General features: G+C 51.4%; 2 protein-coding genes across 7 annotated transcripts in view; one reads left to right on the forward strand and one right to left on the reverse strand.

Moving 5' to 3' along the window:
- Nucleotides 1-47: 47 nt before the first annotated feature.
- On the forward strand, nt 48-22,961 carry Plcd1 (phospholipase C delta 1). 2 transcript variants are annotated; one of them, XM_015489489.2, is made up of 15 exons: nt 48-204; nt 8,783-8,947; nt 11,921-12,149; nt 18,783-18,912; nt 19,003-19,234; nt 19,838-20,039; nt 20,130-20,274; nt 20,356-20,505; nt 20,597-20,755; nt 20,964-21,123; nt 21,313-21,429; nt 21,835-22,013; nt 22,111-22,243; nt 22,322-22,471; nt 22,587-22,961. In XM_015489489.2, exons 1-15 carry the CDS (start codon nt 171-173, stop codon nt 22,670-22,672), a joined length of 2,271 nt encoding a protein of 756 aa, XP_015344975.1. In that variant the 5' UTR covers nt 48-170; the 3' UTR covers nt 22,673-22,961. The 2 variants fall into 2 exon arrangements, with proteins under 2 accessions (XP_015344975.1, XP_015344974.1); XM_015489488.2 differs by lacking the exon at nt 48-204 and adding an exon at nt 4,722-4,943.
- A 140-nt stretch (nt 22,962-23,101) lies between these two features.
- Nucleotides 23,102-27,576, reverse strand: part of Vill (villin like) — a 17,665-nt gene continuing 13,190 nt past the window's right edge. For all 5 annotated transcript variants that reach the window (XM_048795545.1, XM_048795548.1, XM_015489490.2 and 2 more), the window contains 7 exons: nt 27,357-27,536; nt 26,657-26,802; nt 25,656-25,800; nt 24,206-24,388; nt 23,922-24,002; nt 23,460-23,729; nt 23,102-23,281 (listed from right to left, as the gene is read on the reverse strand). In XM_048795545.1, the coding sequence (XP_048651502.1) occupies nt 23,168-23,281; nt 23,460-23,729; nt 23,922-24,002; nt 24,206-24,388; nt 25,656-25,800; nt 26,657-26,802; nt 27,357-27,536 (1,119 nt within the window). In that variant the 3' untranslated portion in view covers nt 23,102-23,167. The remainder of the gene's footprint in view (nt 23,282-23,459; nt 23,730-23,921; nt 24,003-24,205; nt 24,389-25,655; nt 25,801-26,656; nt 26,803-27,356; nt 27,537-27,576) is intronic.

Raw genomic sequence — 27,576 nt, forward strand, 5'->3', positions numbered from 1 at the left:
GGGGGCGGGGNCTAGGGGGCGGGGCGGTGTCCCGGGCCCACCCCCGTCCTCCACCCACCTCAGTCCATTCTGGTCCCTACACCGCACTGCGCTCGGACCCGGGGCCGCCTGCGCTGTCGCTGCTCACGTGAGTCCCGCGGTGCCCCCTCCCGCCGCGCAGCCGGAGGGGCATGGACTCGGGCCGGGACTTCCTGACCCTGCATGGTGAGTGTCGGGCCCGCGCGAGCGGGGAGATCCTGCAGGGGCCCACGCGGGGAAAGCCGTTCCCCGCACTGGGTAGGGGATCCCAGCTCCTTCAGCCGCCTCTGCAAGGCCCCCGGACGGCTCCTTGCCCGCTTTGCTGGGCTGGAGGAAATCTCAGCCCGCGGTTCCCAAATAGGAATCCTGGGTGTTCCAGGCTTGTCCCTAGACCTGGCCCGGGAGGTCGGGAACGGTACAGGTTAGAAGACTTCTTCTCCCTCGGGGACTCCCCCTTGTCCCGGTCTGTATTCCACGGTTCAGATCGCTTGAAGGGACCGAGGGGGAAAGAAAGCAGCATCCACGAACCATCTGACTCTTCTCCGCCCGGTGCAACCCATCCTTAGAGGTTCCTTAAAGTCCAGGCGTGCCTGGACCGCGTCAGGCCGCGCGGGTGCGGCACGGTGAGGGTGTAAGGGGGTGGGGCGAGGAGGTGCCAAGTTTGGCTGAGGTCGGGCCCTGCAGCCTTAACTGCCCAGCGCAGAAATCGTAGTCAGCGATCCTCGGGCTTGGAGGAGCAGTCTGATCTCCGCATCGGCGCACCCTCCCGGTGAGGGAGAGCCAGGTCTCAGCTCCAGCCGCCGGCCGCTCCATCCTTTGTCCAGAGAGCTTTGTTTTCTGTCATCTGGGCCAACTACTCACCCTATCACTGTCCTTCCTGCAAAGAGGGGAGTCTGGACTCCTGATTGCAAGTTCTGGAGGTCTCTGGGAGGGGAGGGGAGGGGAGCAACTTAGCTTCTTTTTGTTTCAGGTGGGGAACTAACCCACATTTGGGGGGGCCTTTGTACTCCTGTTCTCCCAGAGCATATACCAGCTCAGCAAACCCTGCTCCTCTCACACCAATCACGGCTCAATTATATATTCCTCTCTTTTTCAGTGCCCTTGGAGTTGGAGTCTTTAGGTTCCACGACCCATCCATCTAAACCATTCAAAGATGGTAAACAGTCTTCCGTCCCTCCACTCCAGTCCCCTGAGAGTTGCAGCCAGCAGTCAGCCCCCAATCTGTTTTACCTTTCTCTGTTGGCCCAGACCTGGTCCCCAGAGTCCATAGAGACCAATAGCCAGAGTTTCTCAAAGCCATCTTGTCTAGCTGGGTCATGGAATCCCTGCCCCTTCCTCTGTTCCCTCTCTCCTCCCCCAGGCCAGAGGTGTCCTGAGTGCTCCTGGCAGACTGGTGGGAAGGGACTCAGGGCCACCTGCGCTGGACAGTTCTGTGTTCTCTCTTACCACCCATTAGCTAGTGCTGTATACCCTGTGGACTGCCACCCATTCTCTACCCACCTCACACTAAGACCTTCTTAAAGACCTCTGGTTGTCTCTGACACAGCAGCAGCCTGGCTCCTGTTGGAATGGCCTCCATCCCTGATATCTTGTGTCTTTGCCCAGCATTTCTCCTGGGGGGCAGTCCTGGTATCTTTTCCAGCAACAAAGACACATGGAGGGTCAGTCAGAGGCTCCCAGACTGGTGGCATGGGTTTGGCCACCCTGGATCATCCTGTTTGGGACCAGTCTTCTGAATGCATGACTCAGTCCAGCCCTTCTTCCAGGGATGGCATAACACCGTGACTCCAAACTGTCTTCCCTTAAGGCCCCACCACTTCTAGTTCAGCATCCCAAGTAACCTCCATTAACTGCCTTCTGTCCACATTGCAAACAAGATGGGGAAGCAAGACCTGTTAAGGAGAATTGATGGTGAGAAGGGTGGTCACTGTACCCCATGCTGTTCCAGGTTGTTGACACTTTGATTGGAGAGTTTGCATCCCCTTCACAGTGTGTATCACAGCATTAGATGTGCTGCTGGACCAAATTTCTAGTGTGGAAAGTTAGGGGTCTGCAGCAGGAATGCCCTCTGAGTTCCCTCCATTTGCTTGGGGTCTATAGGCTCACCTAGATATGAAATGTCCCTTTTTTTCCCAGGAGCAGTTTACCCAAAGGCATAAATTCTGGAAGGAAAATACCTGAGTTTGGCTTGGCTTCTTCATGTCAGAAAATCCTTTAATTATCCCATCTGTAAAGTGGGGGATAATATACTACCTGCCTCATAGGGTTGTTGTAAAGATGAGGCATTATCTATACGGCAGTTAGAACAGCACCTGGTACTCAGTGCTATGGTGTGTTTCTGCAGGATGAACTTTCCCAAGTTGCCAGGTCCCGTGAGTTGTACCTCCAAATTGCCATGTCCAGTCAGTTGTTGTCTACACTTCTTTGGGAGATGATGAGGCACCATAAGGTCATCCCTAACTAAGGAAAGTATGTCCAGAACTGATGCAAGCTCTTTCTGCTGCCTCAGAAGCCCTCCAACTGATATTACAGTTCCCATCCCCTTCTACCCACCCTGATTTCTCTGCTGTCTTTATTTTGGCTAGACCTTCTCCAGCATGTTCCCAGATGTACTGAAAGGGCATGACCCCTGAGGTCCCCCTTTACTGAACACATTCACCTCCACTAACTTTTCCTATACCTGAGCCCTCCTGTCTCACTGCAAGGACAGGCATTGGTAAAAGTGGAAGGTAGAGGGGCTTCATCTTGGTCCCAGGAGATCTGAGCTCAAATTCTAGCTTTGCTTCTATTTGCTATATGACCCTTTGCCTCTCTGGGCTCATTTTCTCATCCATGGGATGGATAACAATGCATATTTCACAAGGGATGTTATAAGAATAAAATCATGCATCGGGAGTTCTAGGTTGCCTAAAAAGCAACCTTTTGGTACCCCAGAGCAAGTTGGGGTGACTAGCTCACCTTAGCTACTCCTCAGTTATGTTTCAAAGCTGTCTATCCCTGGGGTTCCATACTCACATTACAGACACCCAGTTACTTACACTGCTCTTAACCTTTTGGTGCCATAGGCCATTTTAGCAGTCAAGTAAAACCAGTACACCCTCTCAGGATCATGTTTTTAAGTACATAAAATAAAGCACATAAGATTCAAAGGAAACAAATTATATGGAGGTGTGATTCTATCCACAGGTTCTTGGGAGGTCCTTCTTCCAGTAAAAAAAACCTCTGCATGGTTACTCTATGACACCAGCTACTGTTATACTCTTCTCCTCCCACTCCAAAGGAAGAATAGGTTTTTCTGTGTCCATATTTCAGTTCATTTGCACTAATGAAACTTGCTCATTATTTATTCTCTGTGGTGTGACTTAGGCAAGTCACTCTGCACTTCAGTCTGTTATTATTGCTGTGCTTTGCCAGTGACTCACTGTTGTTGCAGTGAGGCGAATCGGGAACTCTTCAGAGGCTGAAAGTAAAAAGAGGAGTGACTCAGGCCTCTGGGTGGCGTCCTGACCTTGGCACACAGTAGGGGTTCAATAAATAATTGCTGGGTGAATGAAAGGGAAGTTGTGATGCGGGTTGAAAGGACCCACTGTTCCCAAGCACATTGGCAGCCCAGTTTTGTACAAAGTTGCAGCCGTTCTCATCTATTCATCAAGACAGGCCTGCATTCAAGGCAAGCCTGCGTTAATGGGCTCTTTTAAAGTCAGCAATTTTTTTTTTCCAGAATGCCATTTGCATCTGGCTATACCTTGGGGATTACCCCACTCGGATGGGGAAACTGGGGGAACGGATCCGCCTAAGGATCACAAGTGAGACAACAGCAAAATAAGTCACAATGAACTCATTGAGTAATTGAGATACAATATTTGGCGAGCTCGGTTGCCTGGCCCCGCCCCATTCGATTCTCTGTAGCCCACACGATTCCCCTGACCCGCTCGGTTTCCCCCTCCCAGACCTGGTGTCCTCTGCCAGTGTCAGGGCTGGAGTTGGACTTCCCGGCTCAGCCCCACACTCCTCCCATCCCTGGCCGGTCCCAGCCGCCAAAAGCCGAGGTTCCGCCCCTCCCTGACTAGACACCGCCTCTCCAGTGAGGATCCTCCCCGTCTCGCTCCGCCCCTGGCCTGCTTCCTGGATGGGGTTCTGCCTCCACGTCGCCTCCTGGGCGGTGGCTTCCTTGCTGGAACCCCGCCTTCTGGGCTTGCCTCTTCCCGCGTCTCAGATCGCCTTCACTTCGGGGGCTTTGCCAAAGATGGGCTTCTTAGCCTGGCGCGGTGGTGCACGCCTGCAACCCCAGCGCCTAGGAAGGCTGAGACGGGAGGATCGCGAGTTCAAAGCCAGTCACAGCAAAAGCAAGGCGCTAAGCAACTCAGTGAGACCCTGTCTCTAAATAAAATACAAAATAGGGCTGGGGGTGTGGCTCAGTGGTCGAGTGCCCCCGAGTTCAGTCCCCAGTACAATAAATAAATAAATAAATAAATAAAAGATCGGCTTCCTGGGCTGAGTTGATCCCACTTGTGCCTCCCCAGCTCGACCCCTCTGCCTGTCCTCCTGGGTTCGGGTCCCACCTCCTCCGCCTACATTCGGCTCTCGCTCCACCTACCAGGGGCATAGACCACGCCCCTCCTGGATTGGCCCCGCCCACCAGGGCTTGGCTCTGCTCCTTACGGCCACGCCCCTCCGAGCCCAGCCCCACCTCTTTGGTTTTAGTTCCGCCCCTGAAGGTTGGACTGCCAATGATTCCTCCTGTTGGAGCCTGCAAGGCTTCTGAATCAGATTTCACGGTGGCAGAGGAACACTGTAAAGCGACATGCAGTGCCTGGGGGTCCCAAGCCGGAGATGGAGCCGGAGATGGAGCCGGAGCCGCTCCAGGGAGCTTTACCTGCAGGAGCAGAGCCTCAAGGTGGCGGCACTCAATGGGCAAAGGCTGGGTAAGGGACACCAAGAACATTGAGAGCTGTGGGGAATGGGAAAGCAGCTGGAACAGGACACAGACTACTTGTCCCTGAGCTTCCAGCCTTTGCTTGCACTTGGAGCCTTTGTTTAATTCTTCTGTGGGGGTGTTTGCCGTGGTGGCACGTGGGGATGAGTACTATGGGGATTAGTTACCCTTCTGATCTAACTCAGCTCCTCCAAAGTTTTCCAACCCTTGTCACCCCCACCCCCTCCTGTGCATAAATTTCTGAGACATCACTGGAGATATGACCCAGTGTGTAATTGATATGACTCTGTAATCGAATGAGATAATCAATCAAGACTGTGTGTAGTCCAGGTATGCCCATATGTGACAAGCGACAGTGGGTAACTCAGTGATGACTGAGTGATGATCACACATGTGGTATTCTGGGGCCACTGTGAAGTGATGATGGTGTGCAATGCTGTGTAACCAAGTGTGTGACACTGTGGTACCAGGGGTGTCTGCGTGTAACCAACTGTGACGGTGTATGATCTTCTGTGATACTGTGCAACATAGTGTGACTGTGTATGATAGATGTGACAGTGGGTGACCCAAGGTGACTGAGTGATTCTGTTATTCTGTGTTATGGTGTGAGTATGTGTATATCTTTTCTTTTCTCTTTTTGGATTTTCTGATGTTGATACTCTGTGGCTGTGTGACTCTGAGTGGTGGCTGCATAAAATAATGTTTCGTAGCACTGACCCTGTGGCCTGCTCTTGAGTCCTGACTTCACCATGCAACTTCCTTCAAGCTCAGTTTCCTCATCTATAAAATGAGGCTAATGATACTGCCTTCCTCTTAGGATTGTTGGGGGGATTATATACTCAGTGTACTGCTATTATATACTGCCAAGAACAGTATCTTATTCAAATATTAACTGTTATTATGGTGGCTGCTATTATTACTGCTATGATAATGATGTTCTAACTCTGTATATTATGTGGCTATATGTAACTAAGGGTAACACTGTGCAACTCCATGTGACAATGCTGGGGGGGGGGACAGTGTATCATGTGTGTGGCTCATTATGTCTTTGATGTTATATCTGGCGGTGTGATTGTGATAGTGTATCTGTGTGGCTATGTCTCAGTGTACTGCTATGGATTCCAGGCCCAGTGTGTCTTCAATATGTATCACCCTAGGTACATGGGCAGGACTCATAGCACCCCCTGGGTTCCCACTGGCACCTGCAGCACCATCTGTGCCTTCTATATGCCACCTCCTTGATGCAACTGGCCTGGGCAGGTTAGTGAAGCCACAGGGTTAACCCAAGGCCCCGAGCTCAGTGCTCCTCCCGGTCCTCCTACAGGCAGAGAAGGTGCTACAGCTGAGTGAGTTGGGCTTGGTGAGGGGTGCCACATGCTTCCTGTGTGATAAAGGAGCAAGGGAGGTGGGGCATAAGCCCAGAGGGTACCCACTGAGGCTAAGAGATGGAGATACCTGCTCAGATTTCCCAAGGGCCCAGAAGGCAGTGACCATGATCTTTCTGGAATTATCAAGGCCCACCTTGGGACTGAGGTCTCCCTCCTGGCAGCTGTGTCTGCAACTGGGGACTTATCTCTGCCTGACTTCATACAGGGCCATAGCCTGGCTCCAGAACAGGATGAGCATGTCATCTCTTCATGGTGTTTTCCAAACTAGGAGGGTGGGGCTCACCTTCTACTTCCTGACAACCCCCATACCCATCTGATCTGTTAGCAATGGCTTGCCCTGATGTGTACCCAGCTTAGGGAGTGGGGTACTGGCCATCTAGATGGTAAGGAGGTGATCCTTTCAGCTGTAGATAGAACAGCCTTAGACAGAAGAGTGAAATCTCCCAGCAGAGGGCAGAGGTGGCTGTCTCCTCCGACACCCTGGGAACTCCCTTACTCTCCCTCTTGTGTTTGGCTTGTCATATACAGCCCTTGGTTTGGAACATTCTGTAGAAGCTCCTTTCTCCTCCACTAGCCTCCCCTTGGGTTGGAGAGGAACTTCTCATGCTAAGGCACAGTGTTTTCTGGAAGTGACTGGACAGACTGGACAGGTCTGGGAAGTCACGTTAGACTGTTGTTTCTGAAGAAGCCCAGGGATGCCTCCCCCGTCCAGCATTGCTCTCACCTAGGGCTCATGGGGGAACAGAGGGACAGAGAGAGGAGGAGTTGCCTAACGCCATAGGGGAATGGGAGTGAATGTTAGCACAGGGCTTGGTCCCTACTGAAGGCAGGAGCTTGGGAGGGATAGAGAACGTGTGGGTGGCTGAGACCTGGGGAAGTTGTTCAGAAGGTTCTGCAGGCCGTGCAGATGTGTGGGACAGGCTACCTAGGGACATGGATAAAGTGGGAGAGGATATCAGAAATTGTGAATCTGGGCTCAGAAAATAAAAGTTTATGGCTTGATGAGGGCTACCCAACATAGGCCTAAGCACAAGTCCCTCATTAGACTGGACCTTTGGGGTCCCTGATGCCACCACTCTGTTGGAGTAGCAGTACAAAGATGGATGATAGGCCACATAGTTTAGGAAGAAGTGAGGTAGCCAATCAACTTTGAACAGAGATGGCTGCTGAACTCCACGTGCACACACACACACACACATTCACACACGTATAGATGTAGAACTATATATTAAATTGATGGGTTATTAAGGTGTGGGTTGCAGATCTATTTCATCACAGTTGGCACAGGATCTGCTTGGGACTGAGGGCTTCTGAGAAACCAGGCTTGGTGTCCCCATAGTGCCTCCTGTCAGGACCTGTAGGACAGAAGGCACTGCATCTTTGAGAACCTGTGCTTCAGGCCAGCCTGCATCTCCAAGAGCAGTGGAAGAGTTGAGCAGAAGGTGGGTCAGGCCACCAGGGTTCTGGGTCCTCCCTGTGGGCTCTGCATGAGTCCTTCTGAAGGGACTGCTCTGTGCTTTGTTTCTGTACCTCCAGGGGCCCCAGACCCAGGGCCCTCAGCAATGGGGGTGGAGCAGAAAGGAACAAGGGCATCCCAGCAGGCCAGACACAGGCCACAGTGGGCTTATCATTCTCTTATGGGGAAAAGGTCAGAGACCTGCTCAAGCAGACTCTAGTCAGGGGTCAGGGAAGCAGGGAAGAGGGTGGCAAGTATAGGTCCTACATTGACCACAGTGTCCACACCAAGAACTACATTGTGGTTGTCTCCACAGACCTGGGCCTCATCTCACTTGAAGTTAGAGCTCGTGTATGAGATGGGTGGTATTATTATCCCATTTTATAGATGGGAAAGCAGAGGCCCAGCCACATGAAGTCACTTGTTCAGGTCACACAGGGGTCAGGTAGGGTGCCCAAACCCAGGCACTAATTATCCTGGGGCCACTGGAGTTGAGAGGTTGTTTGGCTCCATGGTGCCCTGGGGTCCATTTCCATCTGTGTCTGCCCTCTCTACCCACTGTATGGCCTGATCTTTTGATTCCAGATTCTTTTGGTCCATTCTAATCCCTACAGGTGACCAGGAAGGGCTCATCATTTCCTAAGGTTCTGTTCCTCCAGGAACCAGTGCTTCTTGAATTAGCTGCCCCCCACTTTGCCCAGTCAGCTGTGGGGGACAGATCACAGTGTATGGGTATGGTCTTGGATGGGCAAGAGTCCTGTGGTTTGCATGACTGCATCAGCTGCTGTTGGAGGTGACTCCCGCCCGGAGGAGGCAGGCATGGGAGTAGGCTGGAGTGGGGGATAAGGTGGGTAAACAGAACTGAGGAGGAGGCTGGAGAAACGTGGGCTGAGAGGGTCCAGAGGTGGGCACGGCCAGTGTGGAGCCAATGGCAGCAGGGACCCTGGTGGAGGAGGTGATACCTTACTGGTGTTGACCCCTCAGGCCTGCAGGATGACAAGGACCTACAGGCCCTGCTGAAGGGCAGCCAGCTCCTGAAGGTGAAGTCCAGCTCATGGCGAAGAGAGCGCTTCTACAAGTTGCAGGAGGACTGTAAGACCATCTGGCAGGAGTCTCGCAAGGTCATGAGGTCCCCAGAGTCACAGCTGTGTGAGTATCCTGGGTCACAGGGGAGGGGGCAGAGTATGGATGGGGTTCAGTGGGAGGAGCCAGTTAAATCACTTGTAGAGAATCTGAGGTCTAGTCTGGGTTGGAGAGGGCAGCTGTGTAATCAGGACCACATGTTAGAGTTCCTCGGGGTGGGGACACATAACCAAGACCAGAGAAGGGCAGAGCCAGGCTCAGCAGCAGGGAGGGAGCTGGACAGGGTTGCTTGAATCACAGGTATCCTCCAAGTGTGGGAAGGAGGGAAAGTTGGGTGAGTTAGCATTCCAGGTGTGGTAGTTCAAAAGACAGGCCCAAAGTCCGGAGACAGATAAGGCCCTTCCGGGTAACAGAGCCCAGGGTGTGAGGTGGGGCCACAGGAGGCAGATCCTCTGAACCTGGAGCCATAAGAAGTTGGGGTGGAGCAGGGCTAGGATACACAGAGAAAGGCCACTACTGGGGCACTCCCTCAAGGAGGATGTGGGTGTGAAGGCTTTCTGGAAACTTCTGAAAAGGCCTAGGAACCCAAGGGCTTGGGCTGCAGATTCTGTAAAATGAGATGTTCTTGTCTACATTTGTACTTAGTGGAGAAAATGTTAGATGAGTTCCACCCAACGGAACGATCTGCAATGAAGGAAATGTTATCTGTTCTGTCCATTATGGCAGCCACCAGCCACAGGTGGCCGTTGAGCCCATGAAGCATAGCTAGTGTGACTAAGGAACTGAGTTTTAAATCGTATTTCATTTTACCTAATTTATATTTAAATATCCACAGGTAGATCTAGTGGCTACTCAATTGGATAGTGCAGATAGATCATTCCAGTCTCTGGGTATATGGATGGGGTCACTGGCAAGTCTGGAGAGAGCAAGACTAGACTTGGTGACTAGAAGGAAGGAAAGGTTCCACCCAAGGAGAGGGCTTCTAGTAGGGTGCCTTTAGGGTGTGAGTCATGCAGGTCTCTGAGTAAGGCAGGGCAGGGTCTGAGGGGGATCGAGCTCTTGTGTGTTCTCAAAAATCTCCCTGAGCCTGTGTCTGCCCCAGCCCAGCCTGCTGCTTTCCAGTACGGGAGTGACGCCCTGACCTTGCCTCTATGGCGCCAGACAGGCTCCTTCACTGGGCTCCTGCCCTGATACAGGGTTTCCTGTTAGAGGCTAGTGGGGGGTGGGGGGGTGGGGGGAACAGGGATCTCACACCGAGAGCCCTGGGAATTCCTTGAACCCTGCCACCCCCACCTGCCAATACACTTACATGACTCCCAGTGTTGCCTAGTGCTTGGCGGGGAGCCTGTGGGACAGAGGTCAGATAGAGGAGTAAGAGACACAGGCCCTTCCAGCAGGAACCCGCATCTGGGCTGGTGAGACCAGAATCTCATACTGGGACAGCCATGAGCAAAAGGGCAGGAACAGCATTCAGGCAGGTGACCCCGTGTGAGCAAAGGTGCACAGGTGAGTCTGAGGGGCTGTGCCCTGAGAGGAGGTGCTGCTGGAGTAACAGGGTCAGGAGGACAGGTGCTCTTGGGTAAGGAGCATGGCCCAAAGAGGCTTTCGTCCAGGTCAGACACACAAGACAGGCCTCCTGCTGAGCATGCCCGTTGGTGCTCCCTTCTCTGGGTGAGCAGTGGGATTGCTGTTCTTACCTGTTCTTGACCCCTGGGGAAACTGAGGCCAGGCAATGGAGGGCTGGCGCATCTCCCATTTCTCTTTGGCTCTGGTTTCTGCTCTCTATCTCCCTGTGGTCACTGGTTCTCAGCAGAGAGGGTGTTATCAGCAGTGGGGACAGCTGGACTTTATCTCTGGGCTTGGGGGTTTCCATGCTCTAGGCTTCCTGTTTTCAATCCCAGCTGGGGGCAGCTGCAGCTATACCTGCTGTGGGGCCTCATGGGGAACATAAGGATTAAGCAGGGGTATGCTCTGCACCGCAGATGGCTGGGGCTCACATGTCCCCATTCCTCAGAGCCTGTGGCCAGGGTTAGGTACATGCCACACATTTGGTCGGCAGGTGGCTAGGAGGCCCCTGACACTCAGGGTGGTGTTGGGCTCAGGGAAGGACAGGCAGGCCTTTCAATCAGAGGCAGTCTAGGACCCAGCACAGTTGGATGAGTGTGGCTCAGGATGGGTGTGTGGCAGGATCCTGCCTGGATCCTGCTGCTGAGAGGCTCAGCATGTGCCTGTCTAGTGGGACTGGTTCTCTGTGAGGCCAGTGGCATGGCAGGTACCTAGGGTCTTGTCTCCCCCTGAAGTTTGGAAGGCTAGGCTCTGACAGAGCTACCTCTGGCTCCTGAGGGCTGAATTTTGTAATCTCTCAGACCCTTGAGGACACACTTCATCCTGCCTCTTGGGACTCTGGAGGGCAGAGCCTTCCTGCAGCCCTCAGAACACGTACAGACACAGGACAAGGCTTTGATACACTTCTGTCCCTGTCTTTGGCCCTCTGTCCCCACACCCCAGGCCAGGGCTGACTGACAGCCCCAGTCTCCTAAATGGTCAGGAGAGGGGCCTGGAAGCTCTCATAGTAGTGGGGGAAAGGACAGGTCAAAGTCCAGTACAATCAGGAAGGTACCTGACCCTTCCCTCTCACAGGTGTCAAGCTCCAGGGTGGCCTCCCTCTCCCCATCCCAAAGACCCCTGTCCTACCCCAGTCCTCTCCCCAGGGCCTACTCCTTGCATCACCGAGTTGGGGGTTCTGGGGTCCCACTTGCCCTTCCCCCTCTGAGATCTCTGTCTCCGTCTCTCTGTGCATTTCCACTTTGCCCACTGTGGCTGTCTCAGGCTGTCTCTACCTCAGTTTGTCTTTCTCCCACTTTTTGTCCCTCCTCTGCCCTCCTGTCCTCCTCCCTTCCTTCTCTCTGGACTCAAGGCCTCAACTCTGGTCCTGGTGGCATCTCAAAGCAGTTTTCCCCCCTACTTCGATCTTGGCCACGTCAGAGGCAGGGACTGACCTCGTGCTCTGCCTCCGCTACCACCGTACCCCTCTTGTAGTCTCCATCGAGGACATTCAGGAGGTACGGATGGGGCACCGCACAGAGGGACTGGAGAAGTTTGCCCGAGATGTGCCCGAGGATCGCTGCTTCTCCATTGTCTTCAAGGACCAGCGCAACACACTAGACCTCATCGCCCCGACACCAGCCGACGCCCAACACTGGGTACAGGGGCTACGCAAGATCATCCACCACTCGGGCTCCATGGATCAGCGACAGAAGCTGCAGCAGTATCCTCTTGGTGGCCGTGAGTCCAGGCCTGGCCTGTGGACAGGCTGTAGTTGTCCCTGGGCAGCCTGGGCATGGAAGATGGCTTAGTCAGTTGTGGCTGCTGTGACTAAATAGCGTAGTTTGAGTGGCTTAAACAACAGAAGTTTATTTTCTATCTGAAAGCTGTAAGTTGGAGGTCAAGGGGCCAGTAGGGTCGAGGCCTGGGGAGGGCCCTCTCCTGGGTTTGCAGATGTCTGCCTTGGCAGTGCGTTCTCACATGGCAGGAAGGAGACTAAGGCTCTCTGGTGTCTCTCCTGTAAGGGTACTAATGCCGTCTTGAGGGCTTCACCCTTATGACCTTATCTAAACGAATTACTTCCCATCTCCAAATACCATCACACTGGAAGTCAGGGTTCAACACACGACGTTTGTTGTCTAAATGTCAATTCGGTCTATAGCAGAGGGGAATAAGGGAAGGTGCATGGAGCCTCCTTTGGTCTACTCTGACCCAAGGCCAGACAGATTTTGAGCCCCTGACACTCCCTAGAGCCCCTCTGTAAAGCGTGGGAGATCGGGAAGGCTCAGGGGAGCAGCTTAAATCAGTGGGAGACTTTGTGTGGGGAGTTCTAATCATGTTTTCTAGAGTTACCATACTTACCACCTCTGGGAATTGAGAGACTGTGGTACCTACCTGTGCCCTGTTGTAGGCAGTGGTCAGGTTCCCCTGGGCCTGGTGTTCAAGCCAGCTGTGGGCTTAAAGTAACTTCAAAATCTAGTTGCACAACAACATACTAGTGTATGATCCAAAGTGCTCAGGCTTCTGTCACATAAGGATCTAGGTAGAACCAGTTCAGCCTCCCCCACTTTTTAATGACAACTTTATTGATGCATAATTCACAATCCATGCAATTAACCTTTAACACGTTGAACCTGATTCGGTGCTTTTTGGTATATTCCCAGTTCCGCAACCATCCTCACAATCAATTCTAGAACATTTTTATCACTTCAAAAAAGAAACCCTGTACTCTTTATCTGCCACTTCCCATTTCCCCTCAGCTCCAGGGGTAGACAGCCACTGATCTACTTCCTGTCTCTATTTGCCTGTTCTGGACATGGCATATAAGTGGAATCACACAGTCTTTTGAGACTAGCTTCTTTTATCTAGCATAATTATGTTTTCAACTTGCATTCATGTTGTAGCACATATCCACAGTTCATTCTAGCTAATATTCCATTGTATAGATATGCCATGCTTTATTTATCCATTCATCAATTGATGGATATTTAAGTTATTTCCATTTTGTGGCTTTTATCTAATTTGCTCTTCACATGGTAGAATAAGTTTTGTGTGGACATATGTTTTCATTTCTCTCAAGTGAATTCTGTATTTAACCTTCTAAGGAACTGCCGAACTGTTTGCCAAAGAGGTTGCACTAATTTACATTCTCACTAGCAGTATGTAAGGGTTTCAGTTATTCACATTCTTGATAACACTTGTTGTTTGTACTTTGTGGTCCTTCCTTTTTATAGCTGATTTTTTTTTTTTTTTTTTTTTGGTACTGGGCATTGAACCCAGGGTCACTTAACCACTGAGCCACATCCCCAGCCTCCTTTTGTATTTTATTTAGAGACAGGGTCTCACTGAGTTGCTTAGGGCCTCACTTTAGTATATTCATATGCTCAGGATCCTCCTGCCTCAGCCTCCTGAGCTGCTGAGATTACAGGTGGTGCACCACCACACCCATCTGTGTTGAATGTTTTATTAGAGGTACTTTTGTGGATGTGAAGTAGTATCTTATTATGGTTTTCTTTGTACTTCCTTGATGGCAAATAATGTCCAGCATCTTTACATGTTTGTTGGCCATTGTATTTCTTCTTTGGAGAAATATCTATTCAAATCCTTTGCCTATTTTTATTGTTGCTAAGCTCTTTTTAAATGGATCTACTTATCTATTTATTTTGGTACTGGGGATTTAACCCAGGGGCACTTTACCACTGAGACACATCCCCAGCCCTTTTTTATTTTTATTTTTTATTTTGAGACAGGGTCTCACTAAATTGCTGAGGGACTCACTAAGTTACTGAGACTGGCCTTGAACTTGGAATCCTCCTGCCTTAGATACCAGAGTCACTGGGATTACAGGCATGCCTCTAAACCTGGCTATTTATTTTATTTATTTTTAATGTATATTTTTAGTTGTTGTTGGACCTTTATTTTATTCATTTATGTATATGCAGTGCCGAGAATCAAACCCAGTGTGTCACACATGCTAGGCAAGGGCTCTATGATAAAATACCCATAATGTAATACACATACCCTCTTAACCATTTTAAAGTGTACAGTTCAGTAGTGCTAAGTATATTCACATTGCTGCATAAGCAGCTTCCAGAGCTCTTTTTGTTTTGCAAAACTGAAACTCTATATCCTTTAAATGAAAACTCCTCATTCTTCCCCTACCCCCACTCCTGTCCCTGGCAATCACCATTCTATTTTCTGTTTCTATGAATCTGTCTACCCTAGGTTCCTCATATACAAGTTGGGATCAGACAATTTTTGTCTTTTTATGACTGATTTTTATCACTTAACATAATGATCTCAAGTTTCATTCATATTATAGAATGTGTTAGAATGTCCTTTAAAAATTTTTTTTCAGCTGTAGATGGACACAATGTCTTTATTGTTTTTATTTATTTTTATGTGGTGCTGAGGATGGAACTCAGGGCCTCATGCATGCAAGGCAAGTGCTCTACCACTGAGCTACAATCCCAGCTCCTAGAATGTCCTTTTAAAATAATATTCCATCGTATGTATGTGCCACGTTATGTTTATTCATTTATCTACTAATAGAACTTGGATTTTGTCTTGCCTTTTGGCTGTTGTAAATAATACTGCTATGAACATGGGTGCACAAATAGATCTCTTTGAGAACCTCTTTCTATTTGGGGGATATATATCTAGAGGTAATATTGCTGGATCACATGGTAATTTTATTTGCATTTTTTAAGGAATTATCATAATGTTTTACACAGCAGTGGTACCATTTTACATTCTAATCAACAGTGTGTAAAGGTTCCAATTTCTCCACATTCTTGCTAATACTAGTTTTTTCTGCTTTTTTTTGTTGTTGTTGTTTTTATAGTGGTATTATCCTAACGAGTGTGAAGTATTTTCTCATCGTGGTTTTGATTTATTTGCATTTCCTTAATGATTAATGATGCTGAGCATTTTTTCATGTGCTTTTTGTCTGTCTTCTTTGGAGAAGTATCTATTTAGGTCCTTTGCCCATCTTTTGATTGAGTTGTTTGTCTTTTTATAATCGAGTCGTAAGAGCTCTTTATAGATTCTAGATGCAAGTCTCTTATGCAAATAATTTCTCCCATCCTATGGGTGCCTCTTTCCTGATGGTATTCTTTGAAGCATCAAGTTTTTAGTTTTGATAAGTGTAGTTCATCTACTTTTTTTTTTAGTTATTTGTGCTTTTTGGTATCATATTGAAAAAATGTCATGAACATTTTTTTTCCTATTTTCTTCTTGAGTTTTATTATTTTAGCTCGTACATTTAAGAATTTGATCAATTTTGAGCTAATTTTTGTATATAGTGTGAGGTAGGAGATGCAGTTTCTTTTTTCTTTTTACATATTGATAGGCAATTGTTCCAGCACCATCACCCGACAGGAGCTAGTTGAAAAGATTATTCATGTCCCACTGAATCGTCTTGGTATCCTTATAAGAAATCAATTGACTGTAAACATGAGAATTTATTCCGGACTCTCGAGTCTTTTCCATTTGTCTGTGTATTTACACTTGCACCAGCACCACAGTGTCTTGGTTAGGTAATTTTATAGGAAGTTTTGAAATCGAAAGTGTGAGTCCTCTAAATTTGTTCCTTTTTTTCCAAAATTGCTATGGTTATTCTAGGTCTCTCGAATTTCCAAATGAATGTTAGGAAGAACTTGCCAGTTTCTGCAAAGAAGCCAGCAAGATGGACTGTACATGAACTTGGAGAGTATTTCCAGCATAGCAATATCAAGTCTTCTGATCCAGGAACATAGATGTCTTTGTATTTGCTTATATCTTGTTTCATTTCTTTTTCTTTCTTTCTTTCTTTTTGGTACTAGGACAATTTTTTTGTGGCTTTTCACAGGATAAGTTTTGCACTTTAAAACTTTTTATTTCGAATTATTTTATTCATTTTGATGCTGTTGTATATGGAATTGTTTTCTTAATTTCCCTTTTAGATTGCTCATCGCTACTGTAGATGTAGTTCCTTTGGAGGACATATTTATGAAACCTGTTAGCTTCCTTTTCTGTGTGCTTTTCAGCATTTGAAGAATTTTAAGCATTTTCTCACAAGGCTGCATCTGCCTGATTTTGAGCTTTCTAAAAAGCCCAATTCTGGGGTACTTTTTCCACTGTCATCCCTCTTGTATAGCCTCTTTCTTAGACATCTCATGTCCTGCAGCATGAGACTTCAAGATTGTAAAGCCCTCTCTCCTGCTGAGTAGCCTTCAGCTCAGGGATCTTGTGGACTTGGTGGTTTCACTTGGCATTCTGCTATGACTGATATACATATGTGTATATAATATTATATATATATATATATATATATATAGTATATATACACACATATGTGCATAAAAATTGGATCTATACATATGTGAAATTTAGAAATTATTGATAGAATGAAGTTTGAAAGAACCTACAAGACGCACCTCCTCCAGAAATTGCCAATTGCACTCTCCTAATCTTTTTTTCTGCATTTGAATTTGCCTAATGATGACTTTGCCAAAAATAGTAGAGATCATACATTTGTGATGCATTTGCAGTGTAACATTATATCATAATTATTTCCCTAGTGAAGTCCCCATAGATGGCTTTAATTACTATAATATTCCACCGAGTAGATGCACTCTAAACTATAAATCTATTCCTGTAGTGCTGAAAATTTATTTTAGTCTTTCACTAATATGAATAACACTTCAAAGAACTGTGTTCATAAAAACCTTTCAGTATTTAGTATTTTCCTACCAGTGGATTCCTAGAAGTGGAATGAAATGATACAATAGTTGTTTTAGTCTCTTTTTCATTACTGTAATGAAATACTTGAGGCTGGCTAAGTTTATAAAGAAGGGAGATCTATTTAGCCTACAGTTTTGGAGACTCAAGGGCATGGTGCTGCTATCAGCTTGGCTCTGTTGAGGTCTTCATGGCTGATGACATCACAATAGTGGGATGGGAATAGATCACATTACCAGACAGGAACTAGAATGAGGCTGGAGTCCCATAAGCTCTTCCAAGGGCACATCTTCAGTTGACCAACAGACCTCCTACTTGGCCCCACTTCTTAAAGGTCCACACCACCACCTCCCCCATCATTGCCACCCTAAAGACCAAGACCCCACCATGTGAACCTTTGGGGGGACAAACCACATCCAAACCTCAGCAATATTTTAAACCTTTAGCTGTCCCTAGATGACTCTCCTAAAGGTTGTACCCATTTACCTTGCCCCAGCCGTGGATGAGTACCCACTCTACTGGACCTTTACCTGCACTGGGTATTACACTTTTATGTTTGCAAAAGCCTAGTTTATATTTTCTCATTTTGTCATTAGTGTCATCATATTATTTTCTTTTTAATTAATTTTTTTCTAAGCCTGTGTTGTACAAGTTTCCTTCAGTCTGCCAAATGGATGAGTTTTTACTTATTTGGTCATTAGTTTTTATGTATTTATTTATTTTGGTATTGGGGATTGAACACAGGTCCTCGTGAATGCTAAGCAAGCGCTCTATGACTGAGCTACACCCCCAGCCCCCATTTCTTCGTAATTCCTTCTAAAAACATGCTGCTGGGTTTTTTTTTCCACGGTGTTCTACCGTCTTCTTCTTTCTACCATTCATTTTTTTCTACTGAAGCGAGGTTTCCTCCTCTTTGTTCTATTTAGTACTCTGATTTCTGTGGAACGTACTGGGGAGCTTCCCCCTTCTCTAGTTCCTCAAGGTCAAGCAGGAGGGGGCCAGCAGTGGGGACTGGATTGCCCCAATCATGAGAACTTGACCTGGGCTTGGCTCTGCATGGGATGTCCCCATCTTCTGACCTCTGGCTGAAAATTTGCTGTTTCCTACAGAGGAAACAAGTCCTCGTCAGGTTGGCTGGCAGTTACATACTGGACACCAGAAGCACCTCCTTGGCAGTGTTGGTAGCAGTGATCACTTGGGGACGGAGCTATTGCACGCTTTGTTTACTTTTTTTGGTATTTTTTAGCTTGTCTACTATGAGCCTTTTTTTAATATTTATTTTTTAGTTTTAGGTGGACACAATATCTTTATTTTATTTATATGTGGTGCTGAGGATCGAACCCAGTGCCTTGTGCATGCTAGGCAAGCCCTCTACCACTGAGCCACAACACCAGCCCCTACTGTGAGCCTTTTTTTACATTAAGAAATTTCTTAAACATCGTGAATGTTTCAAAACCAGCCAACAGAACAGGACTCCTTGATGGGAAGTAGTGTTTTCCTCCAGAGAGGCCACCAGGCCTCGCCCTACAGTGTGGAACACAGGAGCTACCCAGGCCTGTAGGGAGACGTGGGCAGCTTTAGCTTGAACCTGGCTGGGCTCCAGGGCTCTTGGGTTCTTTCCTTACTGCTTGCCCAGCTGGATTCACTCTTGCTTACGGAAGGCTGACAAGAACAAGGACAACAAGATGAGCTTCAAGGAGCTGCAGAACTTCCTGAAGGAGCTCAACATCCAGGTGGACGACAGCTATGCCCGGAAGATCTTCAGGGTGCGTCTGGGCCTACGGTGGTAGTGGGGTCCTAGGTCCCCATCTGTGGCCAGCTCTGAGTCCTGGCTTCCTGCTGTCCTGGCTTTGCAGGAATGTGACCACTCCCAGACAGACTCCCTGGAGGATGAGGAGATCGAGGCTTTCTACAAGATGCTGACCCAGCGGGAGGAGATCGACCGCGCCTTTGCTGAGGCTGCAGGCTCCGCGGAGACGCTTTCGGTGGATCAGTTGGTGACCTTCCTGCAGCACCAGCAGCGGGAGGAGGCAGCAGGGCCAGCGCTGGCTCTCTCCCTCATCGAGCGCTATGAGCCCAATGAGACTGGTGAGGGCCTGGCAGTCCCAGGGCCACTCTGGACTGGGAGACACCTAAGGAGACTGCAGACAGAGAAGGGGACTAAAGGGCAGGGGTTCTCAGCCAGCCTCAGGGCGCTTGGTCAGTGCTTGCCTGACCCATGAAATCAGGCAGATGGGGGAGAGGACTCCAGTGTCACTGCCTCAGTTTTCCCCTTGATTCCTCCTTCAGGGGGGCTTTGAGGACCTCCTCCCCCAAGAAATAGAGAGGTGACTGGAGAAGCCAAAGCAATTCCTGTCCCTTCATGTCCATTCTGGGTCCACCTTTGAGATGTAACTGGGCAGAGAAAATGGAGCCCTTTTCTGGAGGGCACTCCTGTCTGGTGCACAGAGGGGATGAGACCCTGTCCTCAAGGGCCTCAGGGTTTCAGGACAGAGTCAGAGAAGGTGACAGAGCCTCACTCTGTGGTCACAAGTCTCTGGCTGTGAGCCTCAGACTTATCCTGCTTCCCAGAACTATGGAGGACCAGCTCAGGATGGGCAGGCGGAGGGAATAGAGGGTCCCTTTTCCAGATTGGTGGGAAGCCAGGAGGAGGTCTGGGGCAGCCACCTCTGATGGTCTCCTCCCTCCCAGCCAAGGCGCAGCGGCAGATGACCAAGGATGGCTTCCTCATGTACCTGCTGTCAGCTGACGGCAGCGCCTTCAGCCTGGCGCACCGGAGGGTCTACCAGGATATGAGCCAGCCACTCAGCCACTACCTGGTGTCCTCCTCACACAACACTTACCTGCTGGAGGACCAGCTCACAGGGCCCAGCAGTACCGAAGCCTACATCCGGTGAGGTCCAGGGAAGCCTTGTGGGTGGGAATCAGGAGGGGAACCCGGAACAGGACCTAGAGGGGTCCTAGCCACCACCCCTACCCTCAGGGCCCTGTGCAAAGGCTGCCGCTGCTTGGAGCTCGACTGCTGGGATGGGCCCAACCTGGAGCCAATCATCTACCATGGCTACACCTTCACGTCCAAGATCCTCTTGTGTGACGTGCTCAGGGCCATCCGGGACTACGCCTTCAAGGTGGATGCTGAGCTCCTGGGGGGGTGAGGAGGAGGGGCCTAGGGGTGGCCAGCCTGTCCTCACATGCCCTTGGGCCTCCAGGTGTCCCCTTACCCGGTCATCCTGTCCCTGGAGAACCACTGCAGCTTGGAGCAGCAGCGCGTGATGGCAAGACACCTGCGCACCATCCTGGGGCCCCTGCTGCTGGACCGGCCACTCGATGGGGTCACCACTAGCCTGCCCTCCCCCGAGGTACGTGGTGGGGATGGCGGTGCCCAGAAGAAAGGGCAGGGACTGACTGGGAGGCCAGGGGGGTCCTGATGAGTTGCCCCTTCATCTCTAGCAATTGAAGGGCAAGATCCTGCTGAAGGGGAAGAAGCTTGGGGGGTCGCTGCCCCTGGGAGGGGAAAGCAGCCCCGAGGCCACGGTTGTGTCGGACGAAGATGAAGCTGCAGAGATGGAGGACGAGGCAGTGAGGAGCCGAGTGCAGCACAAGCCCAGGGTTCGAGAGGGAGCTGTGGGGTGGGAGGCCCTGGGGTACCTCCTTCCCCAGCCCCCTGGGACATTATCTCAGTTCTCTGGCTGCCATTCAGAACCTCTGCCCCCTCTCTCTGTCTTCCTCTGTCTCTCTGTGTGTCTGGGTTTCTGGCTCTCAGTGCCCACCCCACCCCAACCTCTGACTCTAACCCGGGCCTCCCCACGGCCCCCAGGAGGACAAGCTCAGGCTGGTGCAGGAGCTCTCCGACATGGTCATTTACTGCAAGAGTGTCCACTTTGGGGGCTTTTCCAGTTCTGGCACCTCCGGGCAGGCTTTCTATGAGATGGCGTCCTTCTCAGAGAACCGTGCCCTCCGAATGCTCCAAGAGTCAGGTGAGTCCCTCTGCAGGCAGAGGGTGCGGGCCATCTGTCTGACCATCTGGGCCAGCCAGGGCCAGGCCTGGCTGCTCGTGCTTAGGCCTGGAGTTGGTGCTGCCTGCTCCGTTACCAGAGAGGACTGGTGGGAGGGCCGTGGGTTCCCTGGGAGGCCTCCACTGCTGACTGAGCCACACCTCCCCTCAGGAAACAGCTTTGTCCGTCACAACGAGGGGCACCTGAGCAGGATCTACCCAGCCGGGTGGAGAACAGACTCCTCCAACTACAGCCCCGTGGAGATGTGGAACGGGGGCTGCCAGATTGGTATGGGCTGGCTGGGGTTGGAGGACACCTGGGGGAGGGTTTCAGTCCTGAGGCCATTCAAGGCTCAGAGCCTTGAATGCCCCACAGTGAGAGATCTGGGGAGCTGAGCAGGGCAAGACGCAGGGGCTCATGGAACTGGTAAACTCTGGAAATATCTCCCCACTAGCATCTGGAATCCCATCATTAGCGTACTAGCCCTTTGAGTTCTGACACCAGAAGCATAATATAACCCATTAACATGGGGTCAGTATGCTGGGTCAGTTAGAGTGGAGAAGGCAGTGGGCATTGGAGTGGTATTAGGTCCTGGCTTCTTACTGTGCAACCCTAGGCCTCAGTGTCCCCGAGAAGGCTGGCTCTAGGGCCCTGAGGTCAGCCCAGCCTGTGAGTGCTCTGTCCTGCTTGTAGTGGCCCTGAACTTCCAGACACCTGGGCCAGAGATGGATGTGTACCAGGGTCGCTTCCAGGACAATGGGGCCTGCGGGTATGTGCTGAAGCCTGCATTCCTGAGAGACCCCAACACCACCTTCAACTCACGCGCCCTGACTCAAGGGCCCTGGTGGTCCCGGAAGCAGCTCAGCATCAGGGTATGGACAGACCCAGGAGGGACCCGGTGCCCATGGACCTCCCCCACCCCCATCACTTCCATTCCTGAACTCTTCATCGTCCCCCACCTGTCCTCAGGTCATCTCTGGACAGCAGCTGCCAAAAGTCAACAAGAGTAAGAATTCAATTGTGGACCCCAAGGTGACAGTGGAGATCCATGGTGTGGGCCGAGACATGGCCAGTCGCCAGACTGCTGTAATCACCAATAACGGTAAGTCCTGGGCCTCAGCCGGGCCCAGCTCCCGGTTCTGCTGGTGTGCATGCGGTTGATACGGTGCCTGTCCCCCAGGTTTCAACCCGTGGTGGGACATGGAGTTTGAGTTTGAGGTGGTTGTGCCTGAGCTGGCGCTGGTCCGCTTTGTGGTGGAGGATTATGACGCTTCCTCCAAGAATGACTTCATCGGCCAGAGCACCATCCCCTGGAACAGCCTCAAGCAGGGTGAGTGTGTGGCGAGGGCAGGGGACAGCCTGGATGGGGTCTCTCTTGTGTAGGACTTGGATGTGCCATGGCACACCCTCCCTGGGTGACCAGAACTCTCCTTCCTGCCTGCCAGGGTACCGCCACGTCCACCTCCTATCTAAGAACGGAGACCAGCATCCATCAGCCACCCTCTTTGTGAAGATCTCCATCCGGGACTAGGCCTCTGGGGTCAGGTGGGGTCCACCCTGAGTCCTGAGTCCGTCAGGCCCTCTGTCCACACCTGGAAGCAGGGCTGGTGTGGCTGCTCCCAACCTCCACCGAGGAGCCAGAGGTCCCTGAATGGCCTTCAACGCTAACACACTGTCTGTGCTGCTGCCTCTCTGGGGTTCTAGGAGCTGCCCCAGGCCCTGGAACTGTCCTCATTTCCGTTAGCAACAACACTGCAGCCCTCTCCGCCCTCTGGCCAATATTAGGTCAAGGGTTTTTATAAAAATCACAGTAAGACTAAGCTTTCTGGTCTCCCTTTCTGGGATATAAAATCCCCCGTGAAGGGCATGTCCCTTCCCCATGCTCCTGGGGGTGGTCTGGAGAGGGCAGCAAGAAGCACACCGAGGGATCTGGGTCTGAAGGCACACATACCACACCTGGTGCACACCACTGCCTTTTATTGGCAAAGGTGAGGGGGCCTGGGGGTGTGAGCAGAGCCCCCCGGACTCAGAAGAAGCCCAGCTTCTTTTTCTCCTGCTGTTGCTTCCACTTGGCCATGCCGTAGAACTCCTTCTTGGATTTCCCAAAGATGTCTTGGAAGTCAGCGTCTGAGAGATAGAACTGGGGGAGGGATGTAGGGGAGGTTGTCATGAGAGCCCAGAGTCCTGTCCTACCTAGAGATGTCATCAGGGCACTGCCACCCATCTGGGACATGCCTCCCAGCCCTGCACAATGGGCTGATGGTGTCCTGGGCTCCTCCAGCACAGCATTAGGTGTGGGGCAGTAAGTGGTCACCCACCTCCTTGCGGGTGGGGTCCACACCCTGTGGCAGGTCCTCAACGGCCTGGTACCTCAGCCGTTCAGGGGGCAGGCTCCCACTGTCGACCAAGCTGACACTGCTGCTGCTGCTGCTGTTGCTGGTGCTGATGCTGGTGCTGGCACTTCTGCCGCCTACCCTGGGCCCCAACTCCATCTCTGAGATGTCCTGGGTGTCTTTGACGGCTGGCAGGTCTGGAGGACCTGCTCTGCTCTCGCCTGGCCACTGGGATAGCTGGAAATTGTTGATTTCCTGTCCAGAGAGGGGAACTCACGCTGGGGAAGATTGGAAATAAGCACTCCTCGGGGAGGCGACATTGAACCCACTTGCCTTTTGCCCCCAGCTGCAACCCTGGCCACCTACCAGGCCCCTGCCCACTCTGGATCGTGCTATCCAAGCCTACACCACTGTGGGCAATGCCACGGTAGGGTTCCCAGTACTCACTGCTGTGATCCCAGAGATGGCAGATTCTGTTCCCAAGTGGGAGACCCCACTCTTCACCACCTCCTCATAGGACTGGTTGTTCTGGGGGCAAGAATGAGGTCAATTATTAGGGCTGGGCAGGATGAAGGGGCACCCCTGGGATAAGGCCAGTGAGAACACGGTCAGATCTCCCTCACACGTGTTGGAGGTCCCCAGCTAGACCAGCACCTCCTCCTTCAGTTTGCTCAGGGAGGTCCCGCTCCCCCCAAATGAGGATGGGGCTAGGGGTTTGGGGCCTCACTCACCGACCACATGTAGGGGTCCCAAGTGGAGAACCATCCTGTGAAAGTGGGCGGCTCGTGGCCTTGCTTGACCAGCACGATGGGCGTGGCCAGGCTTCTCCCTGCTGGATGGGTCCTCAGGTACTCCTGGCCCCAGGCCACCGCGTCCTTCCGCTCACTGGCGGCAGCACCAAGCCACAGGAATATCTGGGCCACAGAGGGGGCCTGGTCTGGGACATGTGGAGGGGCTACCTGGAGCCACACACCTCCTCCCAGCTTTCTGTCTATCTGATGACCTCAGAACCCCACCCACACAGCCCTGGCCAACCGGACACACCCAGCACGCTGCCACCCACACAACAGTGAACACAAGAAGGTCCGCATGCATTCATGCATTCATCCTACAGATATTTATTAAGCACCCACTGTATGCCAGGCACTGGGGAGTCAAAAATTTAAAAAATAGATAAAAATCCCTGACTTTTTTTTTTTTTTATGAGGGAGCAAGTCACATGTATGTCTGAGGAGACAACGAAGAAGAAGCCACCAGTGCAAAGGCCCTGAAGTGACCATGCGCCTGGCATGTTGCAGGAACAGCAAGCAGAACCAGCAAGGGGTGGGTGGATGGAAATCATGTCGGAGAGCTGGGGCTGGCCAGGTCCGGTGCAGCTGCTGAAAGGGCTCGTTTTTTTCTGAGGTGCATGCCCACAGTCTTGCCCCAACCCACATGCTGCCACAGACGTGGCCTACCACAGGCACAGTGATACAAAGGCACACAAGCCTCCCTTGTCATCCAGCCCGACAGCAAATCACAGCCACATATATTGCCATGCTCTGTTGTCCAACACATGGTGTGACAGTCACACATGATCAGCCACTTACACCACTTTGGAAAGTCACACAGAAACACAGTGGCACAGACACACAGAGTCACTCGGTTGCTCACACCCACCTCTGATCCTGTGGTTCCTTTCTATCTGCCACATATATATGTAGGCAAATGAGCGTGCACACACACACACACACACACACGTACATGAGTCTCATGGTAGAGTCCCCAAGGTCTGGCCAGTTCTAGTCAGTTACTTGACCCCACAGTCACTGACACATCAGTCTCCCACCCAACCGCATGTCCAAGTGCAATAGTCACACAGAATCACCCCACACGCCTGCGGTCAGTCCATCCACTGACAGTTACTCACTCTACCCTGACAGGTCCAGCCAAGGTGTGCCATCAGTTGGAGCTACGCACAGCATCATAAGATACTCAGGGTTACTCACAACTACACACATGGTCCCGGTCAGACGAGACCCATAGAAGACTCAGTACTTTCACACAGTGACACAGACAGCCACATGATTGCACCATTAGTGTCATAGTCACTCATTCACAGCTTATGTGGAGTCATACCCAGTTAAACAAATACAGTCACACCCGCATTCACACTCCAGCCAGGCAGGAGTGGCCGCTTACCTCCTGCCAGGTGTCCAGCAACATGATGTCATACTTGTCCAGATCCCCTTGACGGAAGAACACCACTTCTGAGAGGACCAGGCAGCCTTTCTGGCTGGAGCACTCAAACAGTCGTGGCTGGAAGCTGGCGGCCTCCTCTTGGAGCCTGGCCAGCACAAAGCATGGGGCACAGAGGTGCTGTACCTCTGCAGCCTGGGCCCTGCCCACCCTCAGCACACAGCACCCACCCCAGGGCCAGGAGGCAACTTCTCTGGGGTAGGAGACTGGGCCTTCCTCTTGGCTTCACCCACCCCATAATTCTCTCCAGGAGCACCCTGCTCTTCCCTGGGCTGCAACATTCCTTTCTGTCCATGGAGATCGCAGACTAGGTGATCTATCTGTCCCCAGCCAGCTGTGACACCAGCTGTCCCATGAATTTCCCTGGAATGGACACTGGGAAGGGTATGACAGCACCCCCTCTGGGAAGGGAGAGTCCCCTAGGCTCATCCTGGGTGGAGTGGCCTCAGGCCCTGGGTCCGGGAAGGGAAGCTAGGCTGGGCTGGGTGAGGGGATGATCGTACTGAGCCCAGGAGACTCAGCAGGTGTGGTGCAAAAACAAAGCCCCACAGTCACACCAGCAAGGCCTGGAACTTAGCCACCTCTTCCTTTAAGGTCTAACTCTGCCCTTTCCTCCAACATATACCTCATTCAATTACCCAGGGGGGGCCAGAAGGGGAATGTTGAGGAACAGTGCCTTTGCCCAGGACAGTGACACTGCAGGGAGAGGATTAGGCCAGCAGAGGGCACCACTTCCCCTACGCTCCTGGAATCTTCTGATCCCAGTTACCCAGGCCTGGCGAATGAAGGGTGAGCTTTGTTCCTGAGCCTCTGGGGGGTAGATTTGAGAGTCCTCAGTCCTAGTCATCTCTCTAGCTCTCTGTGTGACCCTTGATTAGTCACCCACCCCCTATGGGCTTCAATTCCTCCTTGGGATAAGAACACTCTCCTCCCAATCCCATTACCTCTTGGTGCTGGGGTAGGGGGCCCGGCCCCCCAGGGCCTCCCAGAAGTGGGGAGGCTCCTGACCCTCTAGCACCGTTTCCTTGTCATTCCCGGAAATGACAGTGACCACTGTCCGTGCCGTCTCACGCTGGTCACCGTTACAGCCCTGGCAAGCATAAAGCTGGGTCAAGCCCCACAGGGGGCAGGCCTTGGCCTCCAGTCCTACCTCCCACTCACCCGGCCTGTGGGAAGTTGGGCCTGAGCCACAGGAGACCCAAGCTGATGGCAGGGCATGTGTGAGCAAGGAATCGATCTCCCTTCTTTCCCCTCTAAGACTCAGTTTTTCCGGCTGATCAGGGTCACATGTTCTGGATCCCCCTCTGCATCCAGAGTATGAATGGGGATTCCCAGGCTTGGGGGTGATTCATGGTTCAGGCTGAAGTTCATAGAAAACTCCAGCAAACCAGAGTAGGCCTTCCCCCTTTCCCAAGAGACTTGGGATGGGCTATGTCCTCTGCTTATGGCAGGAAGGAGGGGAGGGACCCTGGGCCAGGTCTGGCTCCAACCCATGGATTTGCACATCCACCTGTTGCTCTGTGACTTCCTCCAAGTTCCATCAGGAGTGCTGTGGCTCTTCACCCTCACCCCTAACCTCACCCCTCATTGGCCTACTTTGGGCCTGTCCCCAGGCACGAGTCAAGCAGTCAGTCCTATAGGTACCTTCCCGAACCAGAGGTAGCAGACACCAGCTGTGACTAGCAAGAAGACCTCACTGGAGTTGAGGGACGAGGCTCGGGCTGGCACCTCCATGGTCCTGGTGTCGTAGCCGTCAGTGCCTTGCACATGGAAGAGCCTGGGGACAGAGGCTGGCTGCCCCTTCCCGTAGTGCCCAGTGCTCCCCTAGAAGAGTGCTAGGTCTCAGGCTGAGGCAGGGGCTGGG

This window comes from Marmota marmota, unplaced genomic scaffold (assembly GCF_001458135.2).
Source record: "Marmota marmota marmota unplaced genomic scaffold, marMar, whole genome shotgun sequence".
Lineage (NCBI taxonomy): Eukaryota > Metazoa > Chordata > Mammalia > Rodentia > Sciuridae > Marmota > Marmota marmota.